The sequence below is a fragment of the Eptesicus fuscus genome, chromosome 4, assembly GCF_027574615.1.
Source record: "Eptesicus fuscus isolate TK198812 chromosome 4, DD_ASM_mEF_20220401, whole genome shotgun sequence".
In the NCBI taxonomy this organism is placed as follows: Eukaryota; Metazoa; Chordata; class Mammalia; order Chiroptera; family Vespertilionidae; genus Eptesicus; species Eptesicus fuscus.
This window is the reverse complement of record NC_072476.1, coordinates 57,878,573-57,896,567: the sequence shown is the minus strand read 5'-3', so window position 1 is coordinate 57,896,567 and position 17,995 is coordinate 57,878,573. Positions and strand designations below refer to the sequence as shown.

Genomic DNA, 17,995 nt, shown 5'->3' with positions numbered 1-17,995 from the left:
GAATTTAAAATCCTTAACCAAGCTTACTCAAAGTTGCTTTGCTCTGAGGGTAAGGTGACCAATCTATTTTGCTAATTTCAGTGAAATTTGGAAAGCTACGTGTTAAAATGCACACGGATGGCCTTAAAATTGTATTCCATGACTTCTCTAGTTGATACCTGTTTTATTTAAAAAGGTATACCCACCATCCCCGACTGCCTAGTTTTATACCAAGTATTGGCTTCGGGGAGGTGTAAACAAGAGACATCAGGAGAAAGAGAAAGCCTCTATGTCCTTTCAGGTAACAGTTGGGAATTACTTTAGTCAACATATTTTCTCTTTGGTGATCACTGTCCTCACTGCCTTGCAACTGTCTTTTGTCCATTCTTTTTGGTTGTTCCAAGTGAGGAGATAAATCCCAGGCCCTATTCTATTTGGGCCATAGTGGAAGTTCTTACAGATTTTTAAGCTAAATCTGTAAGTAGTGGGAAGCCAAGCAATACTCTTGTTTGGTTCAATCAGTTGGAAGCATAAAAATTTCCCTTCAAAATATTTAACAAGCTCTGAGTCACTTTGATTTCTTTTTAAATTACTTTTCCTGCTTGGAATTGTGTCATCAGTTATTTCTGTGATCTTTAATTGGAAAGGTGACAGAAGCAAAATAATTTTTCATTTGGCTATTAAATAAAAAATTTAAATCTAGTATAATTTCAGTTGTACTTAATATTCCATTCTACATTAACAATATAAATTTTTCATTGTGACATTCTTCTGTTTCCATTTTTAGTAAATGTTGTGGAAGGCATGTTAAAGATATTAATATTTGAAAAGCAACCTTCCTGTCAGTTACTGACTTAAAATTCTGATTATATGCTGTTTTAATTTTCTGTTGAAACTGGATGAGTTTAAAAGAAGCTACAGAATGCATTTTCTAGGTGAATTCCATGCCCCCCTCATGGACTCTCAGTCTTTGTACTATCATAAACTTTCTTTTTTTAAATTAAAACTTTTAAAACCATATTATAGACTCTGCCTCTATTTTATTTGAAAATGTACAGAGGCATAGCAATAATTTCGTGATGTACTTTCAATAGATTTTTAGAGATCCTTTTGAAAAGAAATGGAAGGCAGAGAAGAAGTAGTTTTTTAAACTGTAAACTAGCTGGTATTCAGAGTGATAGCATCTAGCAGGAACAAAGGCCAAGCTGTGTCTATGTTAAAGGGAAAAAATTCAACAGCAAAAAGCTAAAAGGAGATTCAGTAACCTTTCATTTGTCAGGAGGCTATTAATCATTTTGTTTATACTGAACTCTCACCACCCACAACACTAAAGCCACAGGCAGCATTAAGAAATAAATTTTAAGGCATCTGAGTGCCTGAAATAATGTCCAATTAGCTTCATTTGCTAATTTGTCAGCCTGTAACACTGTTAGAAGGAATAAACTTAAAATAGGTATAGGATGTTGGGAATAGCTGAGATAACAAAAGAAAGCAAATTAAAAAACTGATAATAATGGAGAAACTGGAATAAACTCTGTATAGTACCCACAGAATTGAAAAATATATATAGCAACATGGGTTATTACATCTGGTTGGCCTCAAGGGCAGCACTTCACTACAACATAACATTGATGATTATTAATAAAAGGTAGCTATGCATGTAAACAACTTTAAAGTTTTCAAACCATTTATAAACTGTTTCCACATATGTATTATCACAGTCATTCTGAGATTGACAATAATCCTCTGTAATAATTAAGGAAAGGGTTACTGCTTCTTCTTTGGAAATGAGGAAGTGACCTATTTTAAGAAGATGACTGTAATCCAATCCTCTTGATTCTAGGTCCAGTGTGTAATAAAATAAAATAAAAACCTGAGCCACTAAGATTTAAATCTGTTGAGAACACCGTAAGGGGATGGAAATATTTATAATATATTTGGGAAAGATTTCCATTAAAAATTAGTAAAACTCTTTCAACATTTTTACAAATACATTAATTTCAACTCTTTGGAAAATTAATTTTAACTCACTCATTCTCGCCTGTGTGTTCAGGGCCTCCAAGGTGCACAACTCTGAGCAGTGCTGGAGAGAGGTGGGGGCATGGTGTGTGGCCCTGGCCTTCAGGAGTTGATGGTTTAAGGAAGAATATGAAGCACAAATATGGCAGCATAAGGTAAGGGCCAGTAGATCTGACTGAACAAAATGCCTAGTTAGGGGCTGGGGAGGAAGCATGTGTCACTTCCCAGGTGGCTTTCTGAAGGTGACATTCGCCTTGGGACAGGTTTACACACGACACACTGAGAGAGATGTATTGCATATAGAGTGGCAGTCTCAGTAAAGGTGAGGAAATGCTGGCTCACCTTGGCATGGAAGTTTCCCTGATTAGCCAGAAGCATGGAGCAAGTGTAAGGCAATCTGAAAAGAAAAACCTAAAAATATTAAAAATGCCTTCCCCCATTCAACAGCTATTTATCGAGGGTCTCCTACATGCCGGACTCTTCCCTAGGCTCTGGGCATGGACTGGTGAGCAAAGCAGACAAATTCCCTGCCAGCAAGGAGCTTATGTCCTATTGGGGAGATAGACCGAACAAATAAAGACATACATAGTGAAGTCTCAGGAATTGATAAATGTGAAGATGAAAAATAAAGCAGGCTAAGGAGGCAGACCCTGGGTGGTGGCTGGGGTAGACTTAGGGAGGAGTGCTGCTGTTTTAGACAGAGCCAACAAGGACAGCTTCTCTGAGCAAGGGATGGTTGGGAAGACCAGGATGATATGAGAGAGTGAGATATGTGAATTCCCTAAGTAACACACATCCCAAAGCTTATTCTATTCTCAGGAAAAAAAGAGAAACCCCTCTGGTGAGAAATAGTTTTCAATAATAAGCTATGAAGTCACCTGGATCCTACTCAACTTTTTCTTCTAGGATCCCATAAATCAATATGATCACCTTGGTTCCTCGCTCTCCATCATCACTTCTGTCCTCGGGGGCAGGGGAGAATCCTGAGAACTCACAGACACACAGACAGATGTACACAGCTAGGCTGGGTCCTGTGAAAAGGAATGTTGCAGAGCTACCACCACTACTCCTCTCTCCCTCTCCCTTCCTCTCTCTGAAATCAATAAAAACGTATCTTTAAAACACACACACACACACACACACACACACACACACACACACACACACACACTCAAGCTAGGTTCTGAATGTGTACACGTGGGGATAAGAAATGGGAAAGAAAAAGGAGCAGGAGCAGCAGCCGAAAAGCTGGGTGCCTACCCTGACTTGCTATGGTGTGGCTCTTGCTCTGAAGCCACTTGCCAGTCTCTCCTGCTTTCCGAACAAAAGCTTTTGTGCTAAGCCCGTTATACCTCTGTGACCATGAACCAGCTAGTGCTATGACCAGGAAGTAGCCCAAGTTCTGAGTCTTACCAAATAGAAAGTGAAAGCAAAAATAAACTCCCCTCCATTCAAATCTGCAACAACGTGGATTAAGGTAACGCTTTAGCATTTCTCTTGAAATTGTCTTTAAATCAGAATTTTTCAGTGAGGCTAATGGCCAGAACTGAAGGCATAAAACTGCTGTACTGAGGAAGTCTTGCCAAATGAAGGCGAGGCTCTGGTGAAAGGGGGTGAATCTGGCACTACTGTATTGGAAAGTGTGTGCTTAAAGGTGGGACTCGGTTTAAGAATCTTCTGCTTAACTCACTCTCTTTTGGAGATTGTTTAGCCTTTCCCAGACGTTTGTTGCAATACCTGCATCTCCAATCCCAGGATGTTTTGTTCATTGCAATGCTATTGGAGCTACAGTGCAGTATAATGGAAAAGTCGGTGAGAGCAAGGATCCAAGAGCTCTATTTTGGTCTTGATTCTGCTTCAAACTTCCTGTGTGATTTTAGGAAAGTCCCTCTCCCTCCCCCAACTCAGTTTCCTTATCTGGACACTAAGGACTTGTGTTATCTGGCATTTAGAGTCCTTGCCAGTTCTAAAGTTAAAGACTATATGAGTAAATGCCAAGGCCTTTCTCTCGCTCTTACAGAAAAAAAAAAAATGCACCTTTCTTGGAGTGTGTTTGCTACAAGTGGGGCAGCACTACTTCTTAATTTAGGCCAGAGGATACAAGTTACAATATCCAAAATAATAATTTAATATTTAACATGCATTACATGCTTCCTATATGCTAGTTGCTGTGCTGTGCTAAGTTCTTCAATTAATCCTCCCATCGTGAGGATGGTGTAATAATTACGTTGTTTTATAGGTGAGGAAACTAAGGCTCAAAAAATCAGAAATTTGTCCCAGCTCACACAGGTAAATGTGGCAGAGCTAGTATTAGAATCCAGGCATCCTGATTCCCAAACCTAGAACCTAACAAATAAGCAATTTCATTTTTCAAAATATCAGAAATTCAAGCTAATAGACCAGTTTTGGTTTTATGTATCAGAGGTTTCTGGAACATTGAGATTTGGTAGCCATCTATATATATATATATATATATATAAAGATAATATATATATATATATATATAAATAGGTAATATGCAAATTAGCTGGGATGCCTTAAGGCATCGCAACCGGCTCAGGAGGAGGCTGCATCACAACTGGCTCAGGAGGAACTATGTGCGCAGATGGGCAGGAGGGGACTCCATGCCGCCCCCAGCCCCAGCGGACACACACCAGGGGTGGGGGCGTGCTCCGAATGGCCGCAGGTCGGCTCAGAGCACACCCTGGGTGGGTGGCGGCAGCTGCAGGAGTGAAGCAGCCTGGGTCCTGGGTGCTGGAGGGAAGCTGGTGCCGGCAGCCAGGGGAAGGAAGGCCTATTCTTGCATGAACCTTCATGCATCGGGCCTCTAGTAATTTAATACTTGTCAAAAAATAATTTAACCATTATTTTATTCTTCTTTGTCTTTGTTCATTTAACAATACCTGTTGATCTGCATTAATATTGCAAATTGGAAAAATGAAGTAATTGATCAGATAAGTAATTCTAAAGAACTTGTTAATAATGGAAAAGAAAATAAACCATTCATGGGTTTAAGTTGAAGCAGGGAGGAAGCAGGCAGAGGCAGGTGGCAGGGTGGGAGTTGGTATATTAACTATACTGTCCTAATTTTATGTGTTCGGTAGCTATACCCTGCTAATAAGAGGAAATCATCTTAGTTCTGTTTACAGAGGTAGTGAATTCAGTTTAATTTGTGTTTTCAGAGGTAGCCTAAAATGCAGAGGACAAAAACAACTTTTTAATAATGTCAGAATATTATAAACTCAAATTTTATTTCCATAGCTTTTGATAATTTGGAAATAATCCAAGGGTAAACATCTAGCTTGACCAGCAACTTTTATATCAATAGCCATAGAATAAGGCCATTCAGATGTGTATGAAAGAGGCAAAGTTCAATGCCATTAATAGTAATATCTGGCCCTAGCCGGTTTGACTCAGTGGATAGAGTGTCAGCCTGCGGACTGAAGGGTCCCAGGTTTGATTCCGGTCAAGGGCATATGCCCAGGTTGCGGGCTGTCCCCAGTGGGGGGCATGAAGGAGGCAGCTGATCAATGATTCTCTTATCATTGATGTTTCTATCTCTCTCTCCCTCTCCCTTTTCTTTGAAATCAATAAAAAATATATACATATATAAAATAGTAATATCTGGTATCCAAAGAACATACTCTTTGTGACGTAGAAAAAGAAAATAGAAACACCTGTGTAGTTCACTTTCAGGTGAACCAGATACTCTTAGAATGATGTAGCCAAATGTTAGAAGCATTCACCAGGCAATGAATTTACACACCTTCCTTCCGCTCATTGTACAGAAATGCGGAGGGCATTTGTTCCATACAATTTTAAGGCAGAGTCCTTTCATTAGAGCTCTAAAAAATTTGTATTTGTAATAACCAGATAATAGCTCAATTTCTACTTTATTTTGTGGATATTTGGCCTGATTCTGACACGAGCAGGTTTTCCCTATTCCCGTATATCTTTTTATTTTTTTAAGATTTTATTTATGAGTTGAAATCTTTTTTTCATGCTAATAATGTTTTCTTTTCTTCTAGGTTAAATCAATGTATTAAAACATTGTTCAGATCCTATGTGGCGCAACTGGAGCCTATATAGTGCTATGAAGACTATGAGAGTTAGTCTGGAGAGTAACATATCTTCTAGAGAATAGACTTGATATTCCATTCTTCTGCAATGGTTAATTCACACAGAAAACGAATATTTAATGTTTATATAGGATTTTACTGTACAGCAATCATCTTACCTAAAATATGCATTTGTTCTCGGTTCTCAATGCCATCTAGTGATCAGTTCAATCAGGACCTTGGGGCTTTCCCGGCAGCCACCAATGGGGAACCATTTCCTTGGCATGAGCTAAGGCTCCCCAACACGGTCATTCCTCTTCACTATGACCTTTTTGTTCATCCAAATCTCACCTCCCTGGACTTCGTTGCATCTGAGAAGATTGAAGTCTTAGTCAGAGATGCCACCCAATTTATCATCTTACACAGCAAAGATCTCGAAATCATGAATGTCACCCTTCATTCAGAGGAAGATTTGAGATACAGGAAACCAGGGAGAAAGCTGGATGTTTTGAGTTATCCTGCTCATGAGCAAATTGCTCTGCTGGTTCCAGAGAAACTTACGGCTGACCTGAAATACTATGTGGCCATTGACTTTCAGGGCAAGTTAGCTGACGGCTTTGAAGGGTTTTATAAAAGCACGTACAGAACTGTTGGTGGTGAAACAAGGTAAGATGTTGCCCCAGCTGTTTGCAGTCTCTCATGATACTTTCCTTATGTGTTAGATCTCTTTGCCAAGAGCACGTTTCAGCAATCATTTATGAAAAGCCCAATAAACTGTGGGAAAGGAGGTAGAAGGAGACGCTCTGCCGTTTCTTAAGGAAATTGCAGGAAAGCTGGGAAGAAAGAATGCAGAGGCATAAACTGCTGGAGGGAGAGTAGCTGGGAGGAGAAGCCAGTGTGTTTGTGATAAGACAGACATGTTTATGTTCTGCAGGAAAGGATGCTCAGTGCAGAGAGAGCTGAAATAGGGGAGGATTCTCAAAGGAGGCGAGCCTTCATCTGGGACCAGAAGGGAATGTGAGATGTGGCTAGAGAGAGAGAGGAAATGAAAGTATGCAGTTTACCCAGGAACCAGCATGACTCAAATGCAGGAGGCAGGAGCAAATATGTTTGGAGAACTGAGAAATACTGTTTATTTGATCACCTCATGTTTATTGGCCACATGCTTTATGCCTGGCACTGTTCTAGACACTGAAGCTCTAGTGGTGAGATATGAACGAGGTGATAAATGTTATGAAGGCAATAAAACAACGGAGAGTAAGTGTAGCTGGGGGTTGGGACTAATTTAGCTGAGTGGTCATGGAAGTCCTTGTCAACGAGGTGCATTTAAACTGAGATCTGACATTTTTTTTAAAAAGGACACAATCATGAGGATGTAATAGAGCAAAGTGTCCCCAGAAAAGGGAACAGCAAGTGCAAAGTGGGACAGATTGAGAAAAGAAGGCCAGTGTGGCTTGAAGAGCATGAGCAAGAGAGAGAAGTAGAGTTGAAAGGGGTGATATCACTTAGTGCCTCTTGTGAGGAGTTTAAGCTTTTACTCTAGTGCAAAGGAACTCACTGGAAGGTTCTGACCTGATCTCTGCTTATAAAGTCCAAGTGTATGTGGAGGACCCATTATGAGAGGAAAAAGTAGAAGAAGAGCAATCATTTAGGAGGACATTGCAGTAGTTCAGGCAAGAAATGGTGGCTTGGGCCAGGCTAGAGGTGGTGCCTTATGGAGTAAGTGATTGAACTTGGCATTTCTTTTGGAGGATAAACAGACAGAATTTGCTAGAGGTAAGCGAAAGAGAAAGAGGATAATTTGTCTAGAGCTGGGTCACCTGGGAGGCAAGAAGAGCCTGGCTCTCCCACCCTTTATCAGTTGTGTTCAGCTGCCAGTTAGAGGAATCCAAATACAGTGCTCAACACATAGGGGGGTAATTTTCTTGTGGGGAAAAAAAAAAAAAAAAGAAATCCAGAAGTAGGGCAGCTCAGGCTTACTACAGTGCTTCTCGGTGTTATCCAGGACCCACACTCCTTCCATCTTTCTGCTCAGCCTCCTTGGCATATGGCTCCCTTCCTAATACAAGATGATTTGTGCACCCCTGGCCTTCAAGTCCGCATTCCAGGCAGGAAAAACGGGGAAATGGGGGAGAGAAAAAGGCAGAAAGAAGCATTCCGGCTGAGTCTGACTCCTTTTACAGAGCTTTCCCACCCAGTGACTTCAACTAGGCCAAGAGTCATATGCCTACCAACTTGCAAGGGAGTCTAAAGATGCATGGCCTTCCGGAACAAAATCAGGATTCTGATGGGACTGCAGAAGGGGGATATGTTAGTAGGCAACTTGAGCAGCATCTGCTACATACTTGCTTTTCCCTCCCCCACCTTAGGTACTCATTGCCCTCTGGGGGCTCATGCACCCACCCAGAGCCTTAGCAGTCCACTTAGAACAGCCTTCCCCAGGCCCGTCTCTTTCCCCCGCTTCCCTGGGGATGCTTCCCCTCATTGCAGCCTCACTTCTGGGGGGCCTGTTCTCAGGTCCAGGGTAGTGCTGGATAGAAAGCTCAGCAACTTCTTTCCACTAGAGCACCATGTGATGCCTTTTCTTAAATGTATTCAAGTGACAGTGGCCCTGCCCAAAGAAAATACTTTTTAAGGATATCATTTTAAATGGGAGACCTGGGAGATTAGAGGGGGGCATTTTTTGGAATAAGAGCTGGAGGACTTCCAGAATGCCTCCCATAATTAGCTACAGGCTATTTCTGACTCTTATTCTGATTATCCTGATAGCTTCTCCTTTACAGTCTGAATTATACAATTTCAGGCATTATCCAGGTGATGGGATATAGAGATGTGTCTATGCTATAGCTCCTTGCCTCCAGTTGGGGGCGTGGGGGAGGACTTGAAGGTGGAGTTTCCTTTCCAGAGCTCCTGGGGATCAGGCTGAAGCTGCGACCTGGCCTGGCTTCTTCCTCTCCCGATCCTGCTTTTCTCATTCCCTTTTCTTTTGGCAGAACTTTCTTAATAAATCAGGGTCTGCTTCCTGGGAACACATCCTAAGTCATGACCCACCATTAGTCATATATCTGGTTGAGATTCCCACAGGTTTAGAGATGGTACTGACCTACTAATTTCCTAGTCCATTTTGACCTCAACTTGACTAGACATGCATGCTTCTCTCAGCCACTTACTAGCTAAGGATCCAGATAAGGTCAAGCCAATTCTCTGAGCCTTAAATCCTTGTCTGCTAGGAGAATGAAGGAGATCCTATAAACAGAGTGCCCAGCACCATGCATTATTCACAATTGGCAGCCACTAAAACTAAATGTTACCATTGTTTATTTGGGAAAAAAAATAAAGCCTGGATTCTCAAAAATTATAATTTGAGAAATCAAATATGTCACTTCCAGGATTGTTCTGAAGGCACAAATTCATTTCTGTCTTGGTTTCACTTATGTATTCTGCCTGGGGGTGGTTCTTTTCACAGAACAATCGCAGTAACAGATTTTGAACCAACTGAGGCGCGAATGGCTTTCCCTTGCTTTGACGAACCATTGTTCAAAGCCAACTTTTCCATCACGATAAGAAGAGAGAGCAGACACATTGCACTATCCAACATGCCAAAGGTATTGCCACTTTCAGAAACATTGGGGAATCGTTCTCAAGTTGAGCCTTTGTCTTTGCTGTGTTGCTTTTAAAAATATTTTCTTTTTTTCCCAAGACTTAAAGTATTAATTTGTTCTATCAAACATATTGTTTAATAACCCAAATCCTTCTAGATTTTAACATCATTTTGTTTGGGACATTGTTACACCAAAAGCTTTTTAACAAAACAAAGTGATTTACAGCTTCTTTATGTTCATAAGGAAACATTGTTCTTTTAAATCAGTGTTACTTGGCCAGAGACAAAATTCAGAATCAAGTAGAGCAGTCCTTCTCAGACTTTAATGTTCACATGAATCATCCGAGGACCTTGTTAAAATTCAGGTTCGGATTCAGTGAGTCTTGTGGTGAGGGAGGCCCCAGATTCCGTCTTGTTAACAAGCTCCCAGGTGACGGATGCCATTGCCGCTGGGCCAGGGACCGCATCTGAAGGACAAGGATGGAGAGACCCCTGCCTGGGCCCTCCCCCAAATATTCTGACCTAGACTTCTGTGCTGGAACTTACAAATCCGTTTTCATTTTTTGTAAGTTGCAGTGGTCGTTCTTAAAGTTATTTATAAAAATTATTTATTGTGGTTATACACTTTTTTTAAATTGAAAGAGACCTTTTATTTGGCTTGTATTTGTACTCAAAATGCAGAGACTCCGAAAGACACAGTGGGCCTGAGTTGATGTGGTATTTCCTCACTAATGCCGTGCTTGCCATTCGTGTTGCTGAACAAAATGTAAAGTGTTTCCCCACCCCGACTTGTAATGTAGGACAAAGGCAGAGGCTCTCCTGCCGGTGCTTCAGCGGGAGGGGCAGCACAGACAGCAGCCGGCTCTGGCCCTCCCCGCTGCCCTCTCGGCCCTGAACAGCGGGTGGACTCACGGTGGAGGGGAGAAATGAGTTCATAAGCTCGACACTGAACTTCCCAGATTCCTATTTAAACAGAAAAATAAGATATTTACTCTGAAATACTGGCAGAGCAGATCAAGAGGAACATCGCACTTAACACACATCCTATAGCTTTTCCACGACTGTGAAGACAGCAGTTTAATTAGTCCTCTCATTTTCCAGGTAGAAATGCTTGCAAAGCACAGTTCAGCCCCTTTCTGGCAGCTTTTTATTAATATATTTTTATATGAATAACCATGGAGGCTAAAGTAAAAACAGAGTTCATTAAGCCTTTTAATTAAAGTGTGACACCAACATAAATGGTCATTTTGTTATATCAGAGTTTAAGTTTTCTATTTTTAGAAACCCCCAGTAACTTCCCATATTTAAGAAAAATAAGTGAACACTTTGAAAGTATTTTCTACAACCCTTGAATCTTTGCATTGCCTCAGTTGACTAGACCAGTTCTCTGGATCGTGCCGTTTTCAGCAGTTTTGGCTTAACATCCTGCTCCTCGCTGACATGCCCAACCAACCCAGACTTTCAGTTCAGCCAAGAAAAAAAAGAGACCTAAAGGAATACTACAATCATACTCTCTGGATAATAGCAGTGACAGCACTTAATATGGGTTATGGTCTGGTGAGAAGAAGCAACAAATACTAAGTTCTCAATTTGTTTAGTTAAGATTTAAGGGAAGTGAGGAGGCCAGCCAAGCACTGGTAGAGGCAGCATATCTTTAGGGCATTTCTTTGTCCCCTTTATTCCTTAAAGGAGCACACACCTGCTGGTGACACTTGCTGTGCAAGTAGAGTCCTGCCAGTATTGAGAAAACCGCCAACTCCTCATCTAGCAACAAGTGTTTTATGCTTGGAACGTACATCACCATCCTGGATGAACTTACACTAACACCCATACACTTCCACTTAAGGCAGTGTTAACCTATGAGTCACTCCAAGTTCCTGAACAAAACTCAGCCTCCATGGGGTACATCTTTATCTGGGGGAAAAATCAGAGGGAATGCCCATCTGTCTCCTGCACATCATTGCTACCAGCTGTCTGGAGGCACAGATGCTCATTTCCCCATAGTGCCACAGCCTTGCCTCCTCTTTCCCTCACCCCCCCACACACTTGACTCAATGGTTTTGCTGCCGAGTTTGGTCAGAAGACTACAGTCAATGCCTTCTCCCTGGCCCCCTCTTCTATAACCCTCTTTTTTGCTAGGAGTATGTATCCACAGAACTCTGCTTGCATCAGACTCATAAAGAAAGAGATTATTATTGAGCTAAATGAATTTGCTGGAAAGAAGTAATGACAGCCCAGAAGATACTGCTAACTTTCTTAGAGCATGTGGTCATTGTCTTCTGCTTTATAGGAACTTAGGAACTGAATGCTTTGATAGAAATCTGTAGAATTAAATTATGTAGAATTTAATAGCACGAACATTTGTCATTGAAGTAGGCTAGGCAGTTTATGGTGATATTTCAAGCTATTGCCTCTTGCCAAAGCAAACTATTATCTTAACCAAACACATAAAACATGCTCAAGGCCTAGTTAGCACTGCCCCAAGCCTGACACCTTACAAAGTGGGGTGGAAGGTGTGAGGAGGGGAGCAAGCTAGCCCAGGAGTTCTCACCAATTTGAAGAAGATGGTATTTTCAGATCACTGAATCTGACCCATTCAGTATTTAGGGGTATTATACCATATTGGAGATCATCTCTGGGACTAGCTCTTCAGAGCAAATAAAGATAGAACTCAGTAATTATTCAGTGAACTTGAGAGATGCAGCTGACGAGTCTGTAGGCTTAAAACTTTTGCTTCCTCAGTACATAGGCAGGAGCTTAAATTACTAATGACCTCCTTGGCCTGACTGCTTTCATTGTGAAATCAATGAAGCAAAGATAAAAATAAGACTGTGACTAAAGCTGTCACACAGTGAGGTGAAAGAATGAGCAATGTCTTTGGAGTCACACGGTCACATCCACATCTTGGTCTTGCTGTGGAACTTGCCTTGTGATCTTGGGCAATTCAGTTCATATTTTTTGAGACTCTGTTTCCTCACTTGTGAAATAACACCTACCTCACACACACACACATGATAATAGAATTAAAAGATAATGCTAATCATTTAGCACAGTTTTGCTTCCCATTTCCTTCTGCAACAGAGATTTACTTATTATATAACAAGGGAAAAGGGGCCATTCTCTGGGTATTTTTCCTTAGAAGTGCAGAACTTGAATTTATGGCAATTTGAAGATTATTGCATTTCAAGTAAGTAGAAGCATCTAGGCTGCTATTATGCTTTCAAGCAATTAAGCAAATACATTTTCAAGCAAATAAGATTGGCATACATTTTGGGATCTCAAAATTAGTGCAGTGTGTCTTCAGGAAAGTCCAGGGATAAGAAAAAATAAAGGTAGAGAGATCACCGAATGCTATGCCCTCCTAGAAGGAGTGTCAGGCTCTCCTCTGACTTACCTGGCTTATGTCATAGGCACTGGTGTAAAATACTCTCATTTTCAAATGATTCTTTTCCTTCCTGTAGGTTAAGACAATTGAACTTGAAGGAGGCCTCTTGGAAGATCATTTTGAAACTACTGTAAAAATGAGTACATACCTTGTAGCCTACATAGTTTGTGATTTCATGTCTGTGAGTGGGACAACCTCATCAGGGGTCAAGGTAAGATTGAAATCTAATTTCATACACAGCACAGAATAGTGTGCTGAGCGCAATGAACTTTTCTTTAGTTTCTTAAGCTTTGTTCCTTATTATCAAAATATCATGCTTATCTTACAAACAAGAAATAGGTAAAAATAAAATAAATTACCTATAATTCCATTACTAGGATATAATTACTGATAATGTTAATGTATACCTTCCAACTACTTTCTCTATGTATGTTAGTATATGACAGTATATATATATATATATATATATGTATATATATGTATATCTTATATAATAAAAGGCTAATATGCAAATAGACCAAACAGCGGAACAACTGAACAACTGGGTCGCTATGACATGTGCTGACCACCAGGGGGCATGTGTAGAACATGGCAGGCATTGGCCGTGGCAGGATGGCGGAGCAGGTGAGCGGGGGTGCCAGACCAAGGGTGGGGGGCACTGGTCGCTGTCACTGGGGCGAGCCTGTGTTGGTTACTGAAAATTCTTTGCTCCCTCTCTACAGTCCTGCCCAGCGCTCACACCTGCTGCCAGTGCCGGCCCTGCTCGCACCCGCTGCTGGTGCCCAGCACCGATCCCAATCACTTGGTGCCATCAATAGGTGCAAGTGTCGGCTGCCAGCCCTGATCACTCCTGAGGGCTTCTCCACCTTCCCCTGCTCCTCAGGGTCAATCAGGGCAGCAGCCGCCGCTTGCATCGCTGACGGTTCTGGCTCCGCTCGCAACCGCTGCTGGCGCCAGCCCCAATTGCTCCGCGCCAGCCCCAATTGCTCTGCGCCAGCCCCAATTGCTCCGCGCCAGCCCCAATTGCTCAGCAGGTACAAGTGGGGCCGGCACTGTCAGCGCATGGGAGCAGCGGCAGCGGGAGCGGGGCTACCGGCAGACATGGGACTGGGGGTCATGGCAGAAGGGGCCGGATGGAGGTGCAGAAGATGGGCCAAGACCCACCCTTGTGCCTACCACAGCCATGTGGCCCACAGTTCCTTTCAAGGTACACGGATTTGTGCACCGGGCCCCTAGCATTATAATAATACTAGAGGCACGATGAACAAAATTCATGCAAGAGTAGGCCTTCCTTCCCCCAGCTGCCAGCACCGGCTTCCCTCTGGCACCCGGGACCCGGGCTTCCCTCACAGCCCTGGCTTCGTCTGGAAGGTCGTTTGGTCTAATTAGCATATTATACTTTTATTATTATAGATTTATTGGTATTAATATTAATAGTAGCAATCAAGATCAGAAGAGAAGCTGTTAATAGCAGTTTTGTAGAGGAGGTGGCATTAGAAATCCTATATAATAAAAGCCCAGCGACCGAAATGGTGGAATGACCAGAGACCAGAACAACCGCAGCCCCTCACCTTGGCTGGCCCCGCCCCCAGTGGAGACCCTCACCCCAATCAGGGGTGTGGCAGGCTTGCAAAACCCCCACATGGCCCCTCGCCCCAACTGTCCCCACCGCCATTATCTGGGGCCCCCATCAGGGCAGGCCGGCCAGCCCCCACCAGTGCACCAGGCCTCTATCCTATATAATAAAAGGGTAATATGCAAATTGACCCTAACGGCAGAATGACCAGAATGACCGCTCGACCAGTCACTATGAGGTGCACTGACCACCTCTTGGTCCCTCCCCTGGCTGGCAGGCTCTGATAACCTGATGGCGAATGGGGAACCGGGGTAGGTGGCAGCAGGGATCAGGGCCAGCTGTGGGCAGCCGGAGAAGATGGCCCTGATCGCAGGTCAGGCCTAGGGACTGTTCCCGGGCCTCTAGTATATATGTATGTATATGTATGTGTGTGTGTGTGTATGATACATATATATATATATAGTAACACTATATACTGTGTATATACTTTATATAAAATAATATGTGACTATTTTAACTCAATCTTTACCATAATATGCAATAAAAATTGAATGCCATTAAATATTTTTCTGTAATACTATATTAATAATTGCTTAGTACTCTACCTCAAAAAATTTTTTAATCAGTACCTTATTTCAGGACATTCACATTGTTTCCAATTGTTTTTCTCAATAAAAGAAACTCTTCATAATTCTTAGAGTCTTCATTGTTTGCAAAAATTTACAATACCCAATATTTATTTTTATATAAGTTTGGCAAACATCAATAGACACATTAAAATAAACAAGAACTCCTTAACCTGAGGGACCAAATGATTGACATAAAAACATATTCAGAGAACCATAAAATAATGCTTATGAAAAATAGCCATAAACTGGCTATAAAATGGCTATTATAATTTACATATATATGATACCTATGTAGAAAAATTATTAACTATGTATCTGCACACACATCATGGCATCTCTGCACATAGGTCTGTATGTGCATAGCTGTAGACCTGTGAGAGGTCAGATGGCGCTTTACTGCAGAGGACAGGTTGCTGTCAGCTTCCTTGGACTCATATCCCAGGTCTATAGATTCTACATGGGTGACTTGGAGCAAATTAATTTCCAGGAAGATAATAGCAGCTACTTTGTAATGTTATTGAGAGGATTAATTTATATTTACATGTACACTTTTAACACAGTGGCTGGTAATCCATCAAAACACGGCAGCCATGAACATATCCTTCCTAAAAAGTTCTCAGGAACTTCAGTTAATTCAGAGCATGAAAGGAGATAATGGAATGAAAGTAGCAGATAATGGAATGAAAGTAGCACTATGCTTGAAACCCAAGAAAATCAGAAACTAACTTTATTTTTTCTACTTAATGGCTATTTGCTTTGAGGGGAGTCAATGAACATATTTGGCATTTTTTAGTTTAAAGTAAACTGGACTAGGAAGGGGATGGTGGAAACTGGATCCAATATGTTCTTAAAGGCTTTTCCACCTCATAAAACTATGTTTTATTTGAATTGTGCTAATCATAACTTTGGAAGGCTAGTTTTAAGTGTACATGATACTGATGAACTCAAGTGGACTCTCATGACAGAATAGGTTAACAGAGCTTGAAAAATACAACTAGCACCTAGGGAATGAATTGTAATGAAAGATGCAGGATTGTTTATAATTTTTACGGGTGGCTTTTGCTTTAATACTTTGCAGGACATCGTATCCCATGTTGACAACATGCTTTAATGGTATTTCAATACATGTAGTTTGCCTTTCTTTGGATAAGTGTTGTTAGGAATGGTATCATGCCAAGGATCTGTCATTCAAAGACCACTCTTTCTGACCAACATTTTGCAGGTGTCCATTTATGCATCCCCAGACAAATGGAGTCAAACTCATTATGCTTTGGAGGCATCATTGAAGCTACTTGATTTTTATGAAAGTTACTTTGATATCAACTATCCACTCCCAAAACTGGGTAGGTGTCTTTATTTTTGCTTAGAGAATTTGCTTTGATTCCCTCCCCCTTTAGATGTAGTTTAAATGAGCACTCAGGAGGTTCACTTAGCGCAGGAAGCAATAACTTGTACCTCAGAGAGGGTCCTTGAGTGTAGAAAAGTACTTATGAGAAGCCTAAGTAGTGTGGATAATTTTTCTATTCTTTTATCAGGTTTAAAATTAAAATAGCTGCATTCCATGTTAGGCTTAATTTGGTGAATTTTCTGGAGCACATTTTTTTTCTATGCCATATTTGTACAAGACCAGCAATGTTTCATAAAAGTTGCTAAAGATTTATGTAAACAGCTGAAAGTTGTCCCTTCATCTGTTATCTGTAGTTTAATTGAGGTTAGAAAATAAGAAAGACTGTGGTACAGATTTTTAAAAACGATTTGGAGGAGATAGATAATTTGAATGTGGTAGTAAACCTTTATGTAAGAAAATACACACAGTCTATCTTCGTTTTAATTTTATATCTTAAAAGTTAAAAGTTGTGATTTTCATAATATTGCAGAACATATAAAAACTATGATTTCATTTTATAGCTTATGTAGATTACTTTTTAAGAGTTTCTGACAGTGTCAAACATTTATTTTCTTTGGGACGTTAAGAAATACTTCTCCTTATCATATCCTTTTTCTCCTTTCCCCACAACCTCCATTCAATTTTTTTTTTCTTTTTTAGAGAAGGTAAAAGGGAACATGAAAAGACATCAGGAGCTTATTCCTATAGTTGCTGAGTCTCACTGTATTATTTGAGTGTGGATTCTATATACCCCTTAGCATACCTCTTAGCACAGATATACTAAATTCAGTTACCCACAATCCACTGCTCTCCTCTATGTCAAAAGTCAAGGGAAGATTAAATAACAGCAATCAACAATCTGATGTTGTTCTTGAAAAATGCAACTTTGAAGAGTATATGAAATGTATTTTAAAACTAACTGAAAAGAAGCATGCAGCTTAAATAAAATAGAGCCAATTTAAATGTCTCTAATGGCTTTAAGAAATAATCCAACTAATAGAAAATCAACAGTACAATTTAGAAAAAGACTCATTCCCACATTTGAAGTGCTAATGAATACTGATCTTTTTTAGTGCCAATTTAGTTTCTTATTTTGTTATAAGTATTTGTTTTTATACACTGGAATTAACTAGTACAAATTCCAGACAATGCAATTTAAACCAATGACATGGTTCATTGCAAACTTAAAAAAAAATTATCATTCTTTTCAGCTGTACAGTACTTCTTCCAAAATGTCATGGCAAAATAAAAATAAAAATCAAGATTAAATATTAGCCAGAAATTTAAAATTTCTAACCTACATGAAGTCACTGGCAAAGGATACACACACACACATACACACACACACACACACACAACAC

The 17,995-nt window shown here is 40.7% G+C and overlaps 1 protein-coding gene across 1 annotated transcript in view; it reads left to right on the top strand.

Annotated features, from left to right (window-relative positions):
* Positions 1-3,534: 3,534 nt before the first annotated feature.
* ERAP2 (endoplasmic reticulum aminopeptidase 2) overlaps positions 3,535-17,995 on the top strand; it is a 39,436-nt gene continuing 24,975 nt past the window's right edge. Inside the window, 5 exon segments of the mRNA XM_054714288.1 lie at positions 3,535-3,569; positions 6,018-6,722; positions 9,523-9,661; positions 13,119-13,253; positions 16,470-16,590. Of these exon segments, the coding sequence (XP_054570263.1) occupies positions 3,535-3,569; positions 6,018-6,722; positions 9,523-9,661; positions 13,119-13,253; positions 16,470-16,590 (1,135 nt within the window).